Source organism: Asterias amurensis, chromosome 1 (assembly GCF_032118995.1).
Source record: "Asterias amurensis chromosome 1, ASM3211899v1".
Classification (NCBI taxonomy): Eukaryota; Metazoa; Echinodermata; class Asteroidea; order Forcipulatida; family Asteriidae; genus Asterias; species Asterias amurensis.
The window spans coordinates 33,255,961-33,279,500 of NC_092648.1; the positions used below are offsets into that span (position 1 = coordinate 33,255,961).

Below are 23,540 nucleotides of genomic sequence, written 5' to 3' on the forward strand. Positions count from 1 at the left end.
GGTGTTTTTCCTTTCATAGTTATTTTGCTACTCCGACGACAGGTTTGTTATTTTATGCATATGTTGAGATACACCAAGTGAGAAGACTGATCTTTGACAATTACCAATAGTGTACGTCTTTAATCTATTGTGTGAGTCTGGAGGAAATAGTCTAAAAATATGCACAATATTTTATGCATGTTAACACAATAGTTGTTTTGGTTGAACAACATCAGCTGTTGTGTTTCTTTTGAAGGTTGTAGACAGTTTTATCAAATACGATTCATTCAGAGGAAAGAGTTTCATGAGGGAAAAATGGATGAATTTCATAACGCTTTATGCTATATAAACAATGGTGTTTCCTGTATGCTATCTATAAAGAGAAAGTTGAAAACTTTAAACACATAACAACGTCCGTTAGTCATGATTTGTGTCTTAAAGTTACATCCATTTGAACATTTTTAAGCTGAAATCAAAAGCTCAAAACTGTTTTTCTCACCGCCAGATTTTTCAAAACTGTTTTCCTCACCGCCAGATTTTTTAAAAAAATCTAATTTGTAATTGTTTATTTAAAAAACCCAAGGGTACGATATACTTGTCAAAGTATACCTCGTGTATTTGTAGTGGTGGATACTTCTCCTTTAAAAAAGTTCGTTGCCGTGTTCAAGGCTTGTGCACTTTGCATATTGAAAGCTCTCTATGAAGGACCAAAGACCGTGATAAAACCTGATACGTCGGTGACAGGACGGGTTGTACGTGATCGACTCATTTCAACTCCAGTCTGTGTCCACGGCCCGTCCGAGAGCCCGGGATAAGTGATTTTCCCACGGTATAGGTAAGTCTTCTCGTAGTGCAACCTGTTGCGTAGAGTTTGTCAGGATTTTTTTCTTCAACATTCAACTTTGACATTAAAAGAACTATGAGACAAAATTGGAATACCCTCAGAAGTCGAGTCTTACTAAGTCTGAGGAGGGACTCTGTTATTTTGATCACTTTTCAATTGGACATTATGGCCGGACTTACCTTTTAAAGGCATTGATCTTCAAATGAAACTTAGAGGCACTGTGATGGGCACTAATGGTAATTACTCAAAATAATTGTAAGCTTAAAAAATACTGCCTCGGTAACGAGCAATGGAGAGCTGTTGATGGTATAAAACTTTGTGAGAAACGGCTCCTTCTGAAGTAACGTGATTTTTGAGAAAGAGGTATTTGCACTCAAGTTTTTTTTAAAGACATCAGCTGAAGTCTTTTTATTTATATGCATCTGAAAGTACACAAAGTAATGCAAAAAGGGTGTTTTTCTTCCATTATTCTCTTATAAATTCGATGACCAATATTGAGTTCAAAATTTCACAGGTTTGCTATTTGATGCATTCATGTTGGGATATACACCAAGTGATAATACTGGTCTTTGACACACCAAAGGTGCCCTGTGCCTGTGCTTTGTTGCTATTTTTCCCCCTCGGTTTTGTCCCTTTTTTCAGCTTTATTGACGAAATTCTCCGTTGACTAAAAGTAAACTGACAGCATGGGTGAGCCGATCAAAGAGACCCAGCCGACAGAGGAGACGGTCCAGGAGGAGACAGTCCAGGAGGAAACACCAGTAATTGTTGTAGGTACGTTGTGTTCACCTCATACACTGGTCTTAATTCTCTGTCTGTCCGTAAAATAAATGAGCTGTGCAGTTGGGGCCACTCAAGTGCAGGGGAAGTTTTAAACGGATACGTTTTAGAATTTTTTTAAAACTGTTTACTTTTGTGAACTTTTAAGTTTTATAAGATATAGGTATCTTCTGAAACCATGTTTCGGGCAGGTTAAAAAACTTGTATAAGTAATTGCTTTCAGGATGATTCGATACAGATTTAGGCCATGTGTAATTTAAGGCCCAAATAAACGAACATGTCACATGTTCTCGTGCGCCCCCACCCCCCCCCCCCCCCTTGTCGGTTTAAAGCATCACTGTCGTTCACGAAATCCCTCACAAAACATAAACGTAAATCGGCATTTGATTTTTGTTTAAAATGACCCGACATATCTCAAGGCAAGTTGTTTGCATTACCCAGAGGTTGTATGTGATAGTTGCATCCTTAATGGGTTTATTGATAGCTGATCCAAGATCGTGAACTTATACCTTTAAAGGCAATGTCATGGCCTATGTTGGTTCTGGTCTTGTCTGTGATGCCCCTCAAAATTATCCCCGTACTAACTTTAAAATGGAAGTGCCCTCCACAAAATGAAAATGGCCTTGCCCTCTCAAATATAGGCCGATTCAATGCAGCTTTAAATTTAGTTTCTAAAAAAAACATAGAGTTCAACTTTAAAATCGCAAATTTTTACCACCTCTTATAATTCCGTTGTAATGTATTAAAAAAGCTTTTAATTAAAAGGCAACAACAAAAACACAAACAACCTGTACTTTGATTTTCAATCAGAACCAGCAGTAACTGAAGTAGAAGAAGTAAATGTAGAAGAAGTGAATGTTGGGACGGAGGAAGAACCAGCGTGTGTGTCCGCGCCAGATACACCGACCAAAGGCAAAAAAGGACGGCGTACCGTCCACACCAACAACGGCCATGAGTTCCGATCAACTTCCTTCAAACAACCGCATTTTTGCTCACACTGCAACAAATTCATCTGGTAAGTTTTTGTTATCCTGGTATAAGAGAAATTACTAAGAAAACGTTTGGCTTTGGAAACTCACAATACCGTGAGAACTTATTCCTTTGAAACATAATTTTTTTTGAGTGCCATTTTAAGGCATGTCAGTTCCGTGTTTTCCTTTACATTTGGGGTTTTATTTGATGTTGCAAATTAATATTCGACTTTTTGAAATTTGTGAAGCATCATTTAGGATTTGGCTATTCGTGATATAAACAGTAAACTAAAACAACCTTGTGTTTCAAAGATTTCCCCATCAATTTCATTTCTGTTTGTCATATAGTTTGTGTTTTTAAATGAGAGAGCAAATTTTAAAGTCACAATTCTTCAGTACAAAATCATCACAGATATTGTTATAAAGGACAGTAACAATATTACTTCTTGGTTTATTTTTCTTTCCAGGGGTATTTGGTCCCAAGGATACCAGTGTAAAGGTAAGTCATGCCTTGATAAAGAAAAACATTCGTCCCAAATTATCATCCCCAAAACAAACCTCTGCGCCTGCATGTCCTTCATATGTATTGTTGTTTGAATTGTTATCTATCGCCCATCCATTATGGTGTTTGTGTTTTAAACTTGAAAGAAGGTACACGATTGGTAGAGCTGTTTTAAACAATATAGTCGCAGACATTATAATATTATTATTGGTTTATTAAAACACATTTAAACATTGCAGCTACAAGCTGAATTGAGTTTATTTAAAATACAGAGATTCATAAAAAAATAGAAATATTTTAAAAATTACAACAACAACAAAACACAGTAAGAATTACAATCTATTTTGTGTGATCAACAATAATGAAATAACAAGCCTGTGGAAATTTGGGCTAAATCTGTTTTGTGAGTCAGAACATAAACAAAATGAGTGAAAAACAATGCAAAGTTTTCAGCATGTTTAAACACGTCCTTAATTTGGCTTGAAACAACCGCAATCAGCTGTTTCGGGGTTTTTCAGATTTTCAGATTCGGTTTTCTCGAATTTGATGAACTCATTTCAGAGTGATATGATTCACAGAAATGGTTCTATTTAGAAAACTATAATTATGAACTTCATATGAGCTTAGATTAAAACTAAACAATGATGTTTTTGCTATTAAAGTATTACCAATCCCGTACCTTTTACCTATACAATATTATTTTGACATGTCATGTATAATTTATGTTTACCCGAATTGAATTGAATGGATTAGGTTAAAGTTCGTTTGACCTTGGCCTTCAATAAAGAAAGGAAGTGACAGAGGCGTTTATTTTTAGTATTTTATGTCGTCATATCTAAATATAGTGTGCCGTGTGGTGGTTCACAAGCGATGTCACAATCAGATCATTCCGCCATGCCCTATCGCCGATGCCGAAGAAGAGGTGAGACAAAATAGGGCCTAAATACCCGATCATAACTAGGGCCCACTTTCATAAAACTGTTAAGCAGCAAATCTGCTTAGCAAATTTCTTCACCAAGCAAGTTTGACACAAACTGCAACAATGTAAACTTTATGGAATGTTGGCTGCATGGTATATATCATGTTTTCTGTGCTTAGCAAAGAAGTTTTTGCTTGCATACTTTATTAAATCGAGCCCTGGAACGGAAACATGGCCTGTATATTCTTTGACAGGAGAGTATTATGTTATCATGAAGAGAACAATATTAACTTCGAGAGTTATTTATAGAGAACAGTGTGAAACTCAGTCGAAGCTATTGTTTTCCTTTCGTTTCTCCTGTCAATAAATATAATAATCGGCAAAGCAGGCCAATGGTTTTGTATTCAAAGTTCAACAATGCTTTTTTTTTTTTTTAGAATTCCAACAGTAATAAGATGATTTTCTGTTGCTGGTATTTTGAGTAGAACTTTAATACTCTATTTCACTTCACATTGGCATTTTGTGTTTTGGTTTTTGTGGGTTTTTTTTCTTTTTCTTTCTTCTTTACGAGTATAAGCCTACTCGTGAAGAATAGGCCATACTTGCAAATAATATTTCGATTTCGAAAGTGCGCAAAAACAACTTTAATGCCAAATATTTCACAATATCCACCTAGCATTAGTCATTTCGTCAAACCAACTATCAGTTTCCGGTACAGCAGCAACGACAGATTAATGTGGAGGAAAAACAACAAGTTTTTGTCACTGACTCATCCCACTTATCAATATTAAAGCAAACAAATACGAATAAAAATGATACGCGTTACCTTGTTTTTTGTTTGATTTAATCTTTTGTTCGAGTTGATAGTTTTACCCATTGGCTGGTCGATTCTTATCAAGTCTAAAATGTACATTGTCTGACCCTTTGCTGGGGGGCATTTATAGGCAAACAAAAACGGGGACGGGATGAGTGGTAAACATGTAGACCTTCGCAGCATTGAACTTCACCCGTGTATTAACACACGGATGTTGAAATTAATTTTTATTCTTGCAGTTTGCAAATAGCCCGTAGACTTATAATAACACACCGTTGTGAAAATGTGCCGTTGTTTTCAGATGTCCTGGGGGTTTTCTTTTTAAATGGAATTATAGGCCTATACAAAGAAATGCACGAATCAGCATGCAGACATAAGAAGTTTAGCGCTTGAACCTTTGCCGAACAACCGTAACTGAGCTAGAAACTAAATGTTTACTGGTTGACTTCCGAAATTCATGTCTGATGCAAATATTCAGAATAAATGTTAACAATATTTTATCGTCCAACATTTGTTTTTGAAAGGTTGGTTTAAAAGTGTATTTTTTGAAATTGCATAGTGATTGAGTAAAATCATTCCCAGCCTCTAGTTTTGATGAAAGATAAAATCGAAATTGCGATTTGAATTAACTTTGTTCAATGGTAAATTGTAAAGTTTTCGTATATTAACTAAATTGGTATTTAAATACAAATACTAGCGAACACGTGTTACATGCTAAAATGATTTTCGTTTCCTGAAACGAAAATTATTTTTGTGACGTTGTTTTACTCATTTCTAAAAAAATGCAGCACCTCATATAAGCAATTAATGTTTAAAGGCAGTGGACACTATTGGTAATTACTCAAAATAATTAATGGCATAAAATCTTACTTGGTGACAATTAATGGGGAGAGGTTGATGGTATAGAACATTGTGAGAAACGGCTCCCTCTGAAGTGACGTAGTTTTCGAGAAAGAAGTAATTTTCCACGAATTTGATTTCGAGACCTCAAGTTTAGAATTTGAGGTCTCGAAATCAACCATCTGAAAGCACACAACTTCGTGTGACAAAGGTGTTTTTTTTCTTTCATAGTTATATCGCAACTCCGACGACCGATCGCGCTCAAATTTTCACAGGTTTGTTATTTATGCATATATGTTGAGATACACCAAGTGAGAAGACTGGTCTTTGACAATTACCAATAGTGTCCACTGGCTTTAAAGAGAAGCTTTCTACCATCATTGTATTCAAACCGTGTAAGTTTAATGTAAATCTGTGGACTACCCATTCTAACTAATTTTTCTACATTAATTTACAGGAGAAGCAGCCGCACAAGCTGAAGGTGAACAATTACTTCAGGCCAACATTCTGTCGTCATTGCGGATCTCTACTTTATGGATTTCTCCACCAAGGATTAAAATGTCAAGGTAGGTATTATGACAACATCCAAGTAAGCTGATTTACTTGCGGCTACGGCTAGACCACCAATCAGCAAATTGCTCAGCAACTTTCCCATAAGCACAAAGTAAGCAAGACCGGTCAAATGTTGAGATTATATAATTGGCTGTATAACCTATAAGCATAGATTGTGCGCGGGAAACTTTTTATTTAAAGGAACACGTTGCCTTGGATCAGACGAGTTGGTCTATACAAAGCGTTTATAACCGTTTGTTACAAAATGCATAGGTTGGAAAGGTGTTTTAAAAGTAGAATACAATGATTCACACAAACGTGCCTCGAAATTGCGTGGTTTTTCTTTTACTTTGCGAACTAACACGGTCGGCAATTTATGGGGGTTAAATTTGACTCTCATAAATGGCCGACCGTGTTAGTCGACGAGGTAAAAGGAAAACCGTGCAATTTCGAGGCATGTTTGTGTGGATCATTGTATTCTACTTTTACAACATCTTTCTACCTATATGCGTTTTATATTGTAGGTAAATGTATACAACAAAACTAACCTGATGTGCACAAGTTTCATTTCATGTCGCATTTTTAATTTTTAAATGGGAGCATAAAACTGAAATCGTCTGATGGCAATTAAATAAGAAGGTAGGCCTACTTTCTTTATTTTGACATAGCATCTTTTGTTTTGTTTATTGCAGACTGCAAGATGAACTTCCACAAACGATGTGGCAAAAACATTGCCCTGAACTGCATCACCCACGTCACTCCAACTTCTTCTTAAAGAAACGAAACGTCAAGTTTGCCGGTCGAGATGACGTCAAGGTTTGCGGTACGACGTAATTTACTTGGACATAGTCATGTTTTTTTTTCACATGGGCTAGGAACACTATTACTGCAAGAGAATAGTTAGAGCCCCAAATTTGTTTCGAGTTACGAGATCCATTTACGAGATCCAAAAAAATCATTTTTTATACTTCAAGAAATGGCTAACTCTTTATAGTGCCCTTTTCAAAACTACGGTTTTGGCTTCAGGCTTCGGCTTGGACTCCATCAATAATTTTGGAAACGTACACTTTCAGTGGATACAGGACGGTGCCTAAGCTGGAGCTGCAATGGTTGAAGCCTTGGTTGCGAAAACGGGCATGTTAAACTGCAAAAAGGGGCCATGTGAATAAGAAAAAAAAGTATAATTATGGTCAATTATCGTTTCATTGTAGGGTTTTTCGTATCCTCAGCTCACACATTGGACAGAAAATTATTAATCGAGTTTCCAAAATTTCTGATATCGCTGGATAAATACGAAGACTTAAAAGTTATGCTGAGACGTGTCTTATATTTCTGAGTTTGAGGAAACCTTTCGACTCAATGAAATTGGACCATTAAATATCTTGCTTGTAAGCTTTCGTGTGGGTTATTTCGTTTAGTATTAATTATTTCGTGCTTGAATGTCTGCTTGCAGCTGTTGCTAGTGTTTTTCGTATGATGATTGACTGCTGCTCTTTTGTTTTAATTGTTTTATTTTAGCTATTTGAATATTAATCAAGTTCGTATACATGTGCTTTGTAAGTACACGTGCCGTCATAGATTATTGTTCTTTGAAAGGTATACATTTTTTGATCCACGTATGAGTTTAACGTATTAATAAAAGTAAATTTGAGAAATGCATGTTACAGTTTGACAATTAAAAAAATGGGACGGGTATTACAACAGCCTTCACGTGTTTGCTTACACTGGACACTATTGGTAATTGTCAGACACCAGTCTTCTCACTTGGTGTATCTCAACATAATTATGCATAAAATCACAAACCTGTGAAAATTTGAACTCAATTGGTCATCGAAGCTGCGAGATAATAATGGAAGAAAAAACACCCTTGTCACCCTTGTCACATGTGCATTCAGATGCTTAATTCGGGATCTCAAAATCTAGGTCTGAGGCCTCGAAATCAAGTTCAAATATTTTAGTGGAAAATTACTTCTTTCTCGAAACTGCGTTACTTCAGAGGGAGCTGTATCACACAATGTGTTATACTATCAACTAAGTTTTTATATGCTAACAGTTATTTTGAGTATACCATTAGTGTCCACTTCCTTTGATCGAAACTTGTTATTGTATACCGATTTGTATGAACTAGGCTTACTAATGAATATGAAACCAGCAATATGAAATCAAAACCATGGTTATAATGGTGTCGACGATTTTGTACAAACTTGTTTATAACTCGTCCCATCAGAAGAACACAAAATTATGAATCTACAAAAAGTCACCTGTGAATTCAAAAGAGATATTGTTGTATTTTGTCTGTTTTTCAATTGTATAGTCATTATGTCGGTTTAGTGGTTTAGCCATTAGGCAATCAAAGTTTAAAGCAAATATTTTTATTTTTATTTTATAAAACAGGTTGTCAAAATTGTTGCTGGTCACTTTGTGAGGACATCTAATGAATTTTTATTGGTTGATGTTCATTTATAGGTAAAAATGTTTTTAAAGCTATTATAAGTAATAATAGTATGCTAGATGGCTTTGATATTGTATTTTCGCTGCGTTCAATATTCTTTCGTTTTAACTGGACTTTATTCGTGTTGTTAAAAGAAAACGTTACGTTCGTTACATGTTGCCTATAAGCTTGTAAAAATGAATAAATATTGTATTTTTGGAAAGATGAACAAAGAACATGTCAGACAACCGGTTTGTTTTAAACGTCTTGTGCGATGATCATCCGAATGATTGTGATCGATTGTGAAGTTGTAGCCTAGGTATTTGATATCCATGACACATAAGCTTCCTACAAACCAGATGGATCCGGATTGGCGGGAAACCAGACTGACTGGCAGTGTGTTTGAAATCCAAGTCAGCAGTTCCATTACTTTGGAGTGTGGTAAACATAAGAAAATGTTATACTGTTTGGTTCCGAATGCAGACAACACCCAAATAAATCATAATGCCATAGTCCACTCTGTACCTCAACTGTCTTGGTTGAGGCATATCCATACGGGGCCTTGTTTGGAAGAGTTCTCCATCGGGGGTCAAACAATAGTTCAAGCAGCCGGTTTCACGAAACTTTACGCAACATGCGTAACGGTCCAGTATTGCCCAACGTTTGGCGCACTGAACAGTTGCGTAAAGTTTCCTAATATCAGCTGCAAATTCTTCAGTTGGCGGTTCTTGGTTGCGTTTCTTGAATGATATCATGGGTCCGTTAGCTCAATCACTTTGGCTCAATATTTTTAGGTTTATCCATGTTTTATCAATATTAATATCAATATGCCGAGATGTTTAACACTATAGACCCAATCTAACTATGAGAAGAATCGCAATTGGGTGTGGCATTCCCGGACCTCCTTATTCTTTTAAACACAGAGGTATTGTTGGGTATAGCCTTGATTAGTAAAAATCCTCTCAAAGCTTCACCTCCATGTTTTTTTTCACATCACAAAAGCAAAAAAAAAAACTCTCTGAACAGTTGAAAGATGTTAAAATATCTTAGCACATAATCATGGGGAACATTATGTCTGTGATTTTTTCACATTTTTGTCGGGTAAGTAATCTGAGTACAGCGCTAACGCACATCGGTGTAAAACCAAAATTAGTATATAAAAACTATAACTAAAGAGTTGCGTATAAACTATAACATGAAAGGGTGGATCTGGGTATAATTTCCCTCGGATAATTGGACAAAAGTTCCTCAACAAAATTTGCAAGTTTGTGTAACACGTGTTTGTTTTGTTTTCCAATTTAAACATATTTTTGACCTTTTCAAAATCTAGCCTACGCCTTTGGGGAAACGAACGTTTTCAGATCGACGAACCCTAGTCTGATACTATTGAGGAATAATTTATTCCTCCATGCTGATACTCCAGCTTGCGGTTGCGGTGTCGAGAAGGGCCACTTTATCTCGCTGTTGTTGTTTTTTAGCACTAGAGGGCGCCTTTCCACATTGAAAATAAAACATGGCGCCCCCCATTCCAGCAAGTGAAACGGATCTGTATGAAATACTCGGTGTCCTTCCAGAGGCTACACCAGTCGAGGTAAGTAAACTGATATGTTTCAATGGATTGAATCGGCATTGTATCGGCTCAGTGGTTTCGTCCCTGCCATTCACCTCCCGACTCTGTGGACTCCGGTTCGAATCTCGGACTGGACTCTGTAGTAGACCGAGTGGATATGTTTTGCGCGCAATCTTTGGAGACGGACTCTTTTGAAGTTCGCGCAAGCTGGCATTTTCTTACGTTGCTTGTTTCCTTGCATGATTTGAAAATTTGCGCAAAATTTTCTTTTCCTCATAGACTTTGAGAATATTTAAAAACAGGGTTTCCCCATCATCATTCTATCATTGTCTGCTCAGATTGATATTAATTGGAAAGTAAGTCCAGAGGCCTGTCGATTTATTCTCCCTCCATCCAATCTAAACACCCCCCCCCCCCACAGCGGTACTACAATGACTATTATTTTCTAATTGTCCAATCATCAATCTTCAAAGATTTCCCTTTGGAAAAGTTTCCGTATGGTGCCACCACTTTTTCGGGAAAAGTTTCCGTATGGCGCAACCACTTTTTCATTCGAAATAAAATAATATAGTATCCAATTTACCTGATTGATATATCCCTTTTTGTAAAAATGAGTGAAAAAGTGGTGGCGCCATACGGAAAGTTATCCCTTTTTCGTTCGATATGAAATAATGTATCTAATTTACCTAAATGGCATAGGCCCTATCCCTGTTTGTAAAAATGGGAAAAGTTTCCATATGGCGCCACCACTTTTTCATTCGAAATAAAATAATATAGTATCTAATTAACCTGATTGATATATCCCTTTTTGTAAAAATGAGTGAAAAAGTGGTGGCGCCATAGGGAAAGTTATCCAAAAAATGAGTGAAAAGGTGGTGGCGCCATACGGAAAGTTATCCTTCCTTTTTAGTAGCAGTACTAATTCGAGTCCTCTCTGCAAACATGTAGGCTATGTCATTCAAAATACCTCAAGTTGGAAGTCAACAACCCCCCCCCCCCCACCCCAGGTCACAATTGGGCAGACTCTCAAATCAGTCTAATTTAGAATATTTTGAGGGCAAACAAAACCATAAATTTAACTTAAAAAGCTCCCCAAAGACAGACGCGATGATAAAAAAGACAGTGAATTGTTTAGGCAGACCGAGCGGTTCGTGTCACTTACTAGTCCCAGCTGCACAATTTTTTTATTTGTGTAGGCAAACTTCAGTTCAAAAATTGCCCTCAAGCAAGTTTGTCAACTTCAGTTAAAAAATTGCCCTCAAGAAAGTTTTAAAAAAAAGGCCACCTTGAAATATTGCTCCCAATCACTTTTTCATTTTGAATCTCATGCACTTTGAGTTATAACACAGGTATGAACTAATGTACATGTCATGTGATACCAGCTTTTTTAATAAGTGAAGTAAGGATCTGTTTCATCACCTCTATCCAAACATTTTTCCACAACAGATCAAGAAAGCTTACAGGAAGAAAGCCCTAACGTGCCATCCGGACAAAAATCCAGACAACCCTGCAGCAGGTAAAGTTAAACAAATCTGTGAATATAAAAAATAGTTGGGCCTAATGATTTCCCTTGTAAAGCATGCAGAGCAAAATGCAATGCGAAGTGCATCAGTTGGTACTCAAAGATCACCAAGCAAGTTGGCAATTACTCAAAATAATTATTAGCACAAAAAATTACTCGGTCATGAGTAATTGGGAGTTGTTGGTAATATTAAATATTGTGAGAAACAGCCCCCTATGAAGTGACGTAGTTTTCAAGAAAGAAGTTATTTTCCATGAATTTGATTTTGATACCTCAGATTTAGCTATTGAGGACTGTCTAAAACCAAGCATCTGAAAGGCAAGCACACAACTGTTTGTGACAGGGTGTTTTTTCTTTCATTATTATCTCGCAACTTCGTTGACCGATTGAGCTCAAATTTGCACAGGTTTTGGTTTCTTATGCATACATGTTTGTTAAGATACAACAAGTGTCCTGTGTCTTTAATAGCATTCAGTGTGTACGAAACAAGTTCAGTCTAAATATTTTGCTATGCAAACATTTCTAGCTGAAAACAGTCCCTGAGCCCTAAATATATTCTTACGTAACCTAATATAAATATATATTTAAAAAAAAAATTTTTTATAAACATAATAGTAATGCTTTTAATGACTATTTTGCAAACTGCATTTCGGCTTTTTAGTCGCTGTATTGCAGTGTTTTAATAAATAAACCATGAATAATATTGTTCACATTGACCTTGGAAGGGAGGGCAATAAGGGATCATTGGAACTTAAGGTTAAAACTGTCTAAAACCATTTTTAATAAACCTTTGTTCTTTGGCATTATTTCAAGACATCCTCCTGGGCATTGCACGGAATCCCTGTTTTGAGGCGGAGCACCTCATTTTTTAATTCAATCATAAATTGCACATAGTGTGTATTTATTGTCATAAGGAATTTTTGGTGCCCTAATGTTCAAAAATATGCACAAATTTGACACACTTTTTCCGAAGTGTTTCGAAGGCATCTAAACCTCACATTGATCGCTTAATGTTTTCTCAATTCTCTCAACAGCCAAGCAGTGGGAGGAGCTCTCTAATGCTCTACAAATCCTCACAGATTCTGAAGCAAGAGTAAGTTTCTTTTACAGAACTCGCCGCCGCCGCCACCGCCGCCGCCTCTCAAAAGTTCCCCATTGCTAAAACATGAAATAATGTGATAAAAATACAATGTTTGAACTCCAATTCGTGGTCATGTGAACAGATTTTGTTTGGTGTTGCTCACAATAAATAGATTTTGTCTGGTGTTGCTCACAATAAATTTCCATCATTCCAGAGGGAAACATTTCACAGAAAATAAAACTTTAAAGTAGCTTTCAGAATAAAAATAAATTGCAAAGAAAAACACAGCGACTGTAAGTGAGTTAATGTTTTGGAGGATTATCTTCAATGACCTGATTTTCTGGCTTAATTTTAATATATAGAAGAGTTTGCGGTAACACCATGTAATAACAATCTCTAAATGAGTTGGGGTGGTTCTGAAAAGAACCGTTGGGTTAACTCGACGTTTCGATCAGTATGCTCTGATTGTCTTCTTGAGAATGCTGGACTCTGATGCTGCATGCTGCTTAAGTACTAGGCGGTGGATTAGCGGTGATGCACGAAGGCGGGAAATGTAGGCGGGAAGTGAACTCGGTGATGCGTGGTGAAACCTGTTGTGGAGCCTTGGGGGTTGTGTGGGGGGGTGTGTGCTCACTGAACCGTGTCAGTAGGAACAAGCACAGGGGACAGTGAGGGTGTGGGGCCTAGGTGACTGAGGGTATAGATGACCCAAAGCAGTCTAATAGTTGGGGCCTAGGGGGTGACCGTGGATATAGAAGATCCATTGGTCGGGAGAAGGGGGAGCCAGATGTCGCTGATGTGGAAGCCGATGTCTTGGGGTACGGTGTCATGCTTGTGGATCTCGATGGCCTCTCTAGTTTTAATAACTCATGTTTTTCCCTCATTTTCCACAGGCTGCCTATGACAAAGTTTTAAAGGCAAAGAAGGCAACTGAGTTGAGAAACCGAGCTCTCGAGAGTAAACGAAGGAAAGTCAAAGAAGGTCAGTAAACAGTAAATGCAAGTCGTTAGACATACAAGACCTAAAGGCCACTTCAAGTTGTAGGCTACAACTCAACTGTTTTTCCACGGGCCGTTGCCACCTACTCAGGAGGCTGAAACAGGGTTACCCCCTTTACAGTCCATATAGGCTTGGGTACCATCCCATGCTAACATTCTATTCAATTTTCATTGAGTCTTCTCTCAAGTTCCCATTCGTAAGTGTGATGTATTTCCACTGTGAGTCACGCCCAGTTCTCACAAATGGGCTCCAACGATAATCAAAAGCCCTTGGGAAATGCAATTTTTTTTTTTTGAGCTAGTTATTTTTTTTCATAAAGTTATCTTTGCAAAATAAAATTTGTGGACTTGCCTTCCAATAATGTTTTGAGGACTTGTCAGAATGATCAGTTTTCATCATGAGAAATGCCTTTGAACAATGTAATTGATTTATTTGTGGTATTATTGTTCATTATTTTATTCAAGCTTTAGACACAATGTATGTGTGAATGCGTTGTGTTGACTCCGTTGCAGGATATTGGCACATTTTACAATTGTATGTTTTTATTTTAATGCCGTTTATATTTCAACTTGATTCATGCCTTTATAACAATGGATCAATTGCTTTTGTCAGTAACGACCTTTCATATTCTGACATTACTCACATTATTTCCTTTACTCAAAAAAATAAGTTTTTCCTATTTATAACTTTTTTGAAAATCTTGCCTTATTAAATGTGTTAAATTTGATTATGAAGTTTTAATAGAGTTAAATTTGCATCGGGGATAAGGAATATTCATGTTTTTGGTATGACCCAATCCCATAATACACCAATGTGTGTTAACGCTGTATACACAGTACTTACCAGAGTTCTGTGAAAAAAATCACAGGCATGTTACTTGGGTGGGATTCAAACCCACGACCTTTGCAACTCTAGAGCGGTGTCATACAAACTAGGCCACCAAGATTGCCCGATGGCTAGAGGCAGGTCTAATCCTATGTTTTAGCAGCGGGTCCTGCAAACGATTTAATAGGTGTTAAATTTGCATCAGGGACAAAGACGATATTTTAGTTTTTACCCCTAAAGAATGCTCTTTTTGGTTTTCACCCATATACATTTATGAATATGAAGTGTTTGTAATCTGTGATTTTGTTCAATTACAATCTGAAATAATACATTGTTATGAAGTAACATTGTTAAAATGCTAGTGTTTTAAAACATCTGTTCAAGTTTCTTACTTAGTGCTATTGTCTGTTGGTGTGGTACGTGTTTTGGTTATTTTTGTGTACTTCTTGTATTTCCACAATTGTCAACATTTTAAATTCTACTCTTTTTTTTAGGCCTAACTACTTTTATTTGAAAATTTATCCTTTTCAATGCTTTGTTTTGGCACTTTATATATAGTTTCTTCCTGCGTTTTAGTTTATTTTTTGTTTAATTACTTGGCTGCTATCTGTAATATAAAGTAAATTTTAAAATGTTATATTGCCATGGTTTTATAATTTTTAATGTGAGGCTTTGCAGTATTACATAAGGGGCCACATAAATTTCCACTCCAACAGAGGATGAAAATAACGTTAACAATAGACCGATCCAGTAGGCTCCGCCCACAACGCCCGTGTGAGCAAGAACACATGGGGCTCTCCAATGCCTTTCTGCACAACTCTGCCGCGCGCGCCAGGATACGCGCACCCATGTCGGACCTTATTTGTCGGACCTTCGTTGCGTTGTGATTGGTCAATACGCAATGGGGCAGAGCTTAATGGATCGGTCTATTGAACAGTAAGAGGAGACTTGGAAATGGGGGCAAAACCAGTTAAGCCAAAGATTGTACCGGTAGTAGGTATGTCCAGATATTTTACTAATGACAGATAAGTCTCTATGTGACCTTGGCTTCAGAGGGATGCAACTTATAACGATACATAGGACTAAGCATAGGTTAGTATTATAAGCAAGACAATATACAACAGATCGGAACGACGATATTAATTAGCAATATATATTTTATCAAAATGACTTTATAATTGTTATTAATGACGTCCATTTCAAGATGATGTGATTCAAGCCATGTACTTCTTTCGACAGATCTTGAGGCTAGAGAAGCAGCATACAGAGAAGAAACAGTAAGCCAGAGTGATGCTGCACAGAAGTTGGCTCGAGTGGTAAGTCAGTTAAGATGCAACCTATTGTATAGCCTTTCACACTATTCTATTTCCCGGTGGCAACTCCAGGAGAAAAATAATGACGGCCCTTTTACACTTGGATCGCTTACCCTTGAGGCTTTACGTTAAGGGGCACTTTTTGGTGGAAAAGGAACATTCGTATCGGAACTTTGCAGAGGGCACCACAGCAAAAGCACAGGGCACCACCACAACTGCCGAGGATGCCGTGTGTTTATTCAAGGCTTTGTCTGCTGTCATCTTGCCAGCCTCTGCCTTTTCATCTCTTTGGAAGACAAAGTGGAGCATGACTACATTGGACATTTCAATGAGAGTTAAATTCAACTTGAAATAATTGTAAACTTCCGGGTTCAACATGTTTCTACAGAAGACTGAGCATACTAAAGACCGAGTATATTGTTTGAAAGATCATTGAGCATCTTGTGTGATGGATACCGTAAACATTCATATTATTATGTTTGAGACAAAACTGGCTCTTTTACTTTATTTTTTCAGATCAAGAAGTTACAAGAAGAGGGTTCTAGGGTCCTGGCTGAGGAGCAGAGAATACTGAAGGAGCAACTCAGGACTGGGAGTAGTCAAAGGCAGGATGGAGGTAAAAACAGCTTGCATGCTCTTGCCAAAATGCGTCCATCTTGTACATAGCTTCAAATGTAACGGGGAACAAAATTTACCGTGTCGGTTTCCCTTTTGGTTTATAATAATAGATATCTGAAAAAAAGTGCATTCCTTACAGAGATCCCCTGGCTGCCGCTTCCCAGTTTGTATCATAATTTGGGTGTGATCCCTGGCTATACGGCAGCATAGCTTGGTTCAAATTCCTTCCAGACTTAAGTCCGGCTTGAGTAAACTCAGACTGGAGTCTGACGCGGGATCTTTTGTGATGACTTGGAATCAAGGATTGAGGATTTAGGTTTCAGGTTTCAGGTTTATTTTCCATACAATTTGTACATGTACAATGTAATGGAAAACTAATTCTAGAACTAAATAACAGTATGGGGAGGTCGCACGCAGAAAGCCTAGGCTTGTACAGGGTCTGGCCTCTACAGAAAGAATACACATAAATAGTAAGATACAATCATGCGTTTTGAAAATAGATAAATAAGCAATATTCAATATGTAATTGTTTATTGAACAATTTAATTTAATAATTATTCATAACCTGACAAGTCAAGAAATTAAATTTAAAAGAAAAATAACCATCAATAACTTGACAATTTTATTAATATTGAGTCATTATGGCAATTTTAGTAAAAGTTCATAAAGCTCCTAGTTATCGTTGGCTATATTAAGAAGAAGTTGCTTTTTGTAGTACTTCTTACAAATACATCAGCCTTCTTAACTGTACTGTGTTTTCATTTGAAGATTTTTGAGCATTCTGTCGTATATTTTTGTCTGAATAGATGATCCTCCAAGACTTAAAATCAAATGGAAGAGCAAGAAAACTGGTGAGACCAATGGTGGTTATAGTTATGACATCTTATACAAAGCTTTCCAAAAGGTATGTTGATGTTCACTGTGAGACAGAGTTTTTTTGTTTAGAAAATATAACATAAGTAAAATCTGTCTCCAATTGTTTCAGAGGGAGCAAAAAATCTTCATCTGACAACTTAAGAGTTGACGATTGTTGTATGTTGTTTATTTTATGAAATGACAAGTTAAAGCCATTGGACCGTTTCGGTAAAAAGTGTCCAAGGCCCACACTTTGTGTACCACGACTTCTATATCAAATACCAAACCTGTGAAAATTTAGGCTCAATCGGTCATCGGAGTCGGGAGAAAACAACGGAAAAACCCACCCTTATTTCCGCGCGTTTCGCCGTGCCATGACATGTGTTTAAAATAAATCAGTAATTCTCGTTAACGAGAATTTATATTGTTTTGCTGTTTTCTCAAAAAGTAAAGCATTTCATGGAATAATATTCCAATAGAAGTCTTTCACCATTGCCTTCTGTAAACCCTGTAAGTTATTTGTAAATCTGTGAACTTTTACTTTTTTTTCTGAACCGAAGGGTCCAATGGCTTTAAAGTCAATAACCTCAAAGAGTTAATCTTTTTTTTAAATAAGGGATGGGACAATGTTAGTTAAACTTTTTGAAAATGTGTTGAAATAGTGTTCAAAGGCAATTTACCAAGAGAGACTATCACGTAATAGGGAAGTGTTTCTCCACATGATCAGTACACATTGTGCACGCAGGAGCTGTACTAAAAACCATGTCTAATTTTGCTGAAATATTTATCCAAAATCGTCAAAATATGATTGTATTAGCTGAGCTAAAGGTTTAACAAGTGAAAACAAGTGCAGAAAAAGTGAGAACATTACCAATAGGAGACTTTTGAACACTAGGTTCTGCAGACTTACTAGGTAAATTTAAATTGTTTGCGTGGTATAGTTCTGAGCATGCACACATTACTGAGAACAATAAGTTTACCCGGTAAGTCTGCTGCCACCTTGTGTCTCAAAAGACCTCCATTGAAAGATCATGTATTACAATGTTTTTCTTGCATTTGGATAATGAACCTGGTTTGTCTGTCACTGATGTGTGATTTTACACAGTTCGTAAATTGTGCCCATTTAGTCGGCCCATTTAATATTTTGTATTTTATTTTTTTGTTAATCAGTTTGTTATTTTTTTATAGCCTTGGTTATTTTCACTTTCAGTTTTGTTAATTTAATTTTATTTGAAATTTGAAACTTTATTTATCTTTGTTTTTTTAATGTTTTTTTATTATTTAATGTAAGCTTTTAGTATATATTTACAGTTTATTTTTAAAGTCTTGATAGTACATGCTTATTTGTTTCTTTTCCCAATTTTATTTTCTTTAATTTGTAATGTTTGCTTTAATTTTCTTTCCAAATATGTTTCTATTTTTATTGATGTACATACATAAATTTAAAGGCGATATGAATATTTTTTTTGTATTATCCTTTCCTGTAATCGCTGTTGGTTTGATCAATAATTAAATAAATAAATAAATAAATAAATAAATAAATAAATAAATAAATAACCGAAGTCCACCAAGGTTTGTCCATTGGCAAGACACAAGCTCCACTAAGTTTCCCTCTGATGTTTCTCTTTCAGTACGGCCCAATAGCCAACCTCCTTGTGTCAAGCAGAAAGAATGGAAGTGCCGTCGTAGAATTTGGAACATCTAAAGCAGCAGTAAGTGTATTCTTTTACAGTTGGCCTGAAGATATACTATCCAAATATTACCTCAAGTGCCTCCAAATACACAAAATGTCATCTCATGGATCATCTTTTGTGGATTAGCAGCGTAATACATTCTGAATTCCTTAACAATTTATGTCATTTGGAAGACAGACAGTACATCATATCAGCTGCATCATATTTGACACTTTTGTTTTCTTTTTCAACATTATCCTGTTGTTAATTCATTGCATGACACCTGTTCTGTACGCCCACATTTTGTGTTAATTTTGGCACCGAAGCTGCCATATTATGTTTGTGTGTAATTTTTTACTATAAATCTATTTATTATAATATGAATTGTAATTACTAGTTCTTATATAGTGCATTCTACAATAGCGTATCAATGGGCTGTGAATTGGTCATTTGGCCAAAACATTCATTGTTAATCTTTCTAAGCTCCCTAGGAAGTATACAGCCACAGGGAATTCATTTCTTATGTCAGAAACTATGAGTTACGAGAAGACCACACTCTTTGAAGATCATATGTATAAGCCAAGTCCAATTATTTAACTTTTCTTGCATAAATCAGGAAAAAATAGCTCGATGCCAATCCCATGGGCTTCTGGTAATCAGTAGCCTTGTGCAAAAGTTGTTAAATGTCTGTCGCGGTGATAGCGTTCCAAATCACCCCGCGATTTACTGCTCTCGGGACTCGGTGATCTTGCGAGAGCACCGCGGCAACTCGACTATCTCACCGCGGCAGACCATTAACGACTTGTCCACAAGTCTAGGTAATCAGTGGTGCCAGGTTGTGTGAAGTTAACTTAGCTTACAGTGAGTCAGTAATATCAAACTTGCGAACAGGATTGGGTGTGTACAATTTGATACACTTGTTAACTTTCGGAAACCAACTTTGTTGATACATGCAGTTTTAAACTGGTCTCTGCCATTGTTTTGAAATAAATTAAATACTACTGTTTGTGCATTCATAGGAACTTGCAGTAAGGAATGAGATAGGGCTAAGTAGTAACCCACTGCAGCTATCATGGTTGTCTGGTCAGCCGACTGTATCAAGAGCTTCACAAGGATTAGGAGATTCAATAACACAGGTAAAGACGTTCTTCTAAATCCATGCATAATGTTCCTCCCACTTTTATTATATTCCCTCCTTTTTTGTCGTCAGAAAAAATCTGCACAACTGTTATTAACTAGGCTAAAAAGTCTATAAAAGCCTCAACCGTGTAAGCCCTTTTTGATCAATATACATTTTCTACTTATGTATTCCTTCAAATCTTAAATATGTATTCCTTTAAATCTTAAAAACCAAAATGAAAAAAACAGAAGCGATGTTCTACTCATTATGTCCCTGATTGTGGAAACTGTTTCCTTTTATGTTAAATGTATTCATAATATTTCTCTGATTAAGGAAGTACATGTAACTGGATTGTGGGCATGTTGTTTACTGGAATGTTCTTTCACACCTAGAACATGCCTGACTTTTGGGCCCGTTCCCCAAGTGACCCTCATCGATCTTTCTCTTTCAGCAATCTGTAAACGCCACCGAATCGGACTTTGAATCCTTGGTCTTGGAGAAGATGAGGAATGCACAACAACTAAAGAAGACATCGAAAGTTAAACCAAACTCTGACATTGCAAGAACTTCTCCAGATGGGTCCGAGAGCATCATAAGTAACTCCAAAGATTCGGAGTTGACTCCTGAAACAAAGACAAAACTCTCTGAGGAATCGGCACCATCTGTTAGTTCTCCAGTGAGCTCTGAACGAACAGAGAAGAACCTTGGTCAATCCAACGGTAGTTTTAGAACTCTGCCATCAACTGGAGGTGAAGCAAAGGACTATGAAAGTTTAGTGTTGATGAGAATGAGGCAAGCCCAGGAAAGGCAAAGACTTATAGAGCAGATGGCAAAAGAAGATGCTCAGGACTCATAGCTAATCCATAGGGAGGGAAATAAGTAGTGTCTTAAGGCGTTGGTTATGCTTTAAAGGTTACAGGCCTGGTACTCCACGAAGCCTTTGAAGGTGATTACCTTCATGCCCCCTGGTCATTGCCTTGACCTTGGTGGCCTTGGTGCCCTTGAAATGCTCCAGTAAAAATTTACAATTTCCTCATAGGGTGCCCTTAACGGAGGAGAAAAATGCCTTGGTGCCCTTACCCTTTCAAAAACGAAGCATACAGGCCCAAGGTTGGGTCACAGATTGGCAAGTACTCCATAAATTAATTACTATAAATCTTCCTTTGTGAGCACTGCAGCTATTGATAGTATAAACTGTTTTGTGAAAGGATTCACCATGAAGAAAAAAAGGTTTGGATAACTTGTTCCCACAAAAATATTTAAATCTGAGAAAGGATTCAAGCATTAATCGTTTCTCAGATTTCTGAGGATTGGTTTCCGTTTTCTAATGCTGCGGCCATAGATGAAGTTGGTACTCGGTGCCTAATTGCTTTTGTTTTTATCTTGGATGAACGGCCATGTTGTTTGGAGATCAAAAATAAAGTCTAAAATAATTGAAAGAGATTTGTGTTCAATATGTTTGCTGTATTTGTGTATGGAACATGCACTCCTGCAAGAATCTGGCTTGATGTATGAGTTTAGATGTTAGACTTTTTGATCAAACCTTTCCAGCTTAGGCGAGCCACTTCATTTTCAATACTGTAACTTTTTGCTTTTAATCTTGTTTCACTAAGGAAGTACCAGCCGTTGAAGGCATAAAATGGAGTTTCTTATCAATTCTTAGCCTTGTCCAAGGGCGGTTGCACTATTGCCAGGGAAAAGGTTTGCACTGCTCAAGTGGCAATCACCAATGGTATGGCTGTAGTGCATCAATTCAAATCATCTTTCCTAAACCTTTCCTTGATTCAATTCATCTTTTCTTCATTCAATTCATCTTTGGGATGTCGTGGCCGAGCGGATAAGAGAACCAAACTCAAGCTCTTGTGTTTCAGTTCAGCAGAGTGTGGGTTCAAGTTCCGGTCGCGACACTTGTGTCCCTGAGCAAGACACTTGCAAGAAACTATAATTGCTTTTCTCCACTCGGGGTTAAATGGCTACCTGTGAGGGCAGAGATGGTTCTTGTGATTGATTTAGCTTAGTGTGCTACATATTTAACAGCTTAGGCTGTATACTCCCCAGGGAGCTGAGATGGTTTAAGGAACGAATTAAATAATAGGGGTAATAATGTTGGAAGCGCTTTGAGGCGCCCTTCAGGTGTATGAAGCAGTATATAAAAAACTATTCTTATTAATATTTTCCTAAATCTTTCCTCATTTCACTTCATCTTTCCTAAAGCTTAAACAAAAAATTATTCAAATAAGAACACCATTGTTTATGAATAAATAATCAAATTTATTATGAAACTTCTTAAAATAAAAATATCAGAAGATTTCAACGATTTAGAGTAGAAAATTTAACACAAAATGAGCACAAACTCAATGGACTTAAAATGATAACAAAAGTTACCACCCAAAAAGTTGAAAATACAAGTTAAGTTTGTGGATAACTATGGAGTTCTGAGCTTGATGTCACAAATCACTCAGATTTGAATTATGATGAGTTGTCAATAATTGCCATGGTGATTCTTTCTATAACATCACACTTTGCTTAGCAATAAAGGTTGATTTGCAGCTCTCTCTGAAATTGAGCACTGGTTGGCTAGCGGAACACTTGGATCAGCATTACTCTTGAGAGTTTGGTAAGAGTACGCTGATCAAAAGTTGTTCCGCGCTAGCGTTTCTCATGTCTAAAGCGATTCACAAGATGTTTCCATAGGGCTGCCACAAACTTACTTGAAAACCTGCTTCATTGCTGACCATCCATTGAAGCAAATATTTTGTTTTAATTGCGTGCCGACATGCACAAATTTTGACTTTACAAACAAATGCACATAAGAGCATTTAAAACCAAGATAAACACCAAGTAAAAAAAAATCCAAAGACCTTGTTTCAATTCAGCTTGCTTTGGCCAAACTACCACTATTTGTGGCCAGAATACCCACGCAATTTTGATATCCTGGGGAGAACCCTGGTCACAAGCCGTGTCCGAACCAGTAAACTTCTGCAACGGCAGAGGCTACAATGATGATGAAAAATACAACTGTTTGACATTTCCCCGTCGAGGCCATTAATACGGACAGGGTAATATTAAATAACAAATCTGTGCTCATCTTACAGTGAACAGAGCATGAATTTCTTTAGTACACATATGTGAATTTAGTGTATAGGTATCTTAAGATTTCAAAATTAAAGCCACTTATCCTTTGGCCTATAAAAAAAAGACTAAACCAAGTCCAGTCATTAAATGTTGTTAAACTTGGTTTCTAATGGTAATAAGCCACTTCGGAGTTCCAGCTGCGCATGTCTGTTACTGCTGACAACGGACTTTGTCTATCTCCCGTGACCTTTTGACAA

General features: G+C 36.9%; 2 protein-coding genes across 2 annotated transcripts; both read left to right on the forward strand.

Annotated features, from left to right (window-relative positions):
- The first annotated feature begins 679 nt into the window (after nucleotides 1–679).
- Nucleotides 680–7,833, forward strand: LOC139937500 (calcium-independent protein kinase C-like). The gene is made up of 7 exons (XM_071932660.1): nucleotides 680–814; nucleotides 1,466–1,597; nucleotides 2,414–2,618; nucleotides 3,042–3,073; nucleotides 3,922–3,998; nucleotides 6,107–6,215; nucleotides 6,894–7,833. The coding sequence occupies exons 2-7, from the start codon at nucleotides 1,510–1,512 to the stop codon at nucleotides 6,974–6,976; spliced, it is 594 nt and encodes a 197-aa protein (XP_071788761.1). The 5' UTR covers nucleotides 680–814; nucleotides 1,466–1,509; the 3' UTR covers nucleotides 6,977–7,833.
- A 2,284-nt stretch (nucleotides 7,834–10,117) lies between these two features.
- On the forward strand, nucleotides 10,118–23,519 carry LOC139937507 (dnaJ homolog subfamily C member 17-like). Its single transcript, XM_071932672.1, has 10 exons — nucleotides 10,118–10,223; nucleotides 11,649–11,718; nucleotides 12,759–12,817; nucleotides 13,699–13,786; nucleotides 15,869–15,945; nucleotides 16,459–16,558; nucleotides 17,367–17,464; nucleotides 19,047–19,127; nucleotides 20,108–20,224; nucleotides 20,660–23,519. The coding sequence occupies exons 1-10, from the start codon at nucleotides 10,146–10,148 to the stop codon at nucleotides 21,062–21,064; spliced, it is 1,173 nt and encodes a 390-aa protein (XP_071788773.1). The 5' UTR covers nucleotides 10,118–10,145; the 3' UTR covers nucleotides 21,065–23,519.
- Nucleotides 23,520–23,540: the final 21 nt, after the last annotated feature.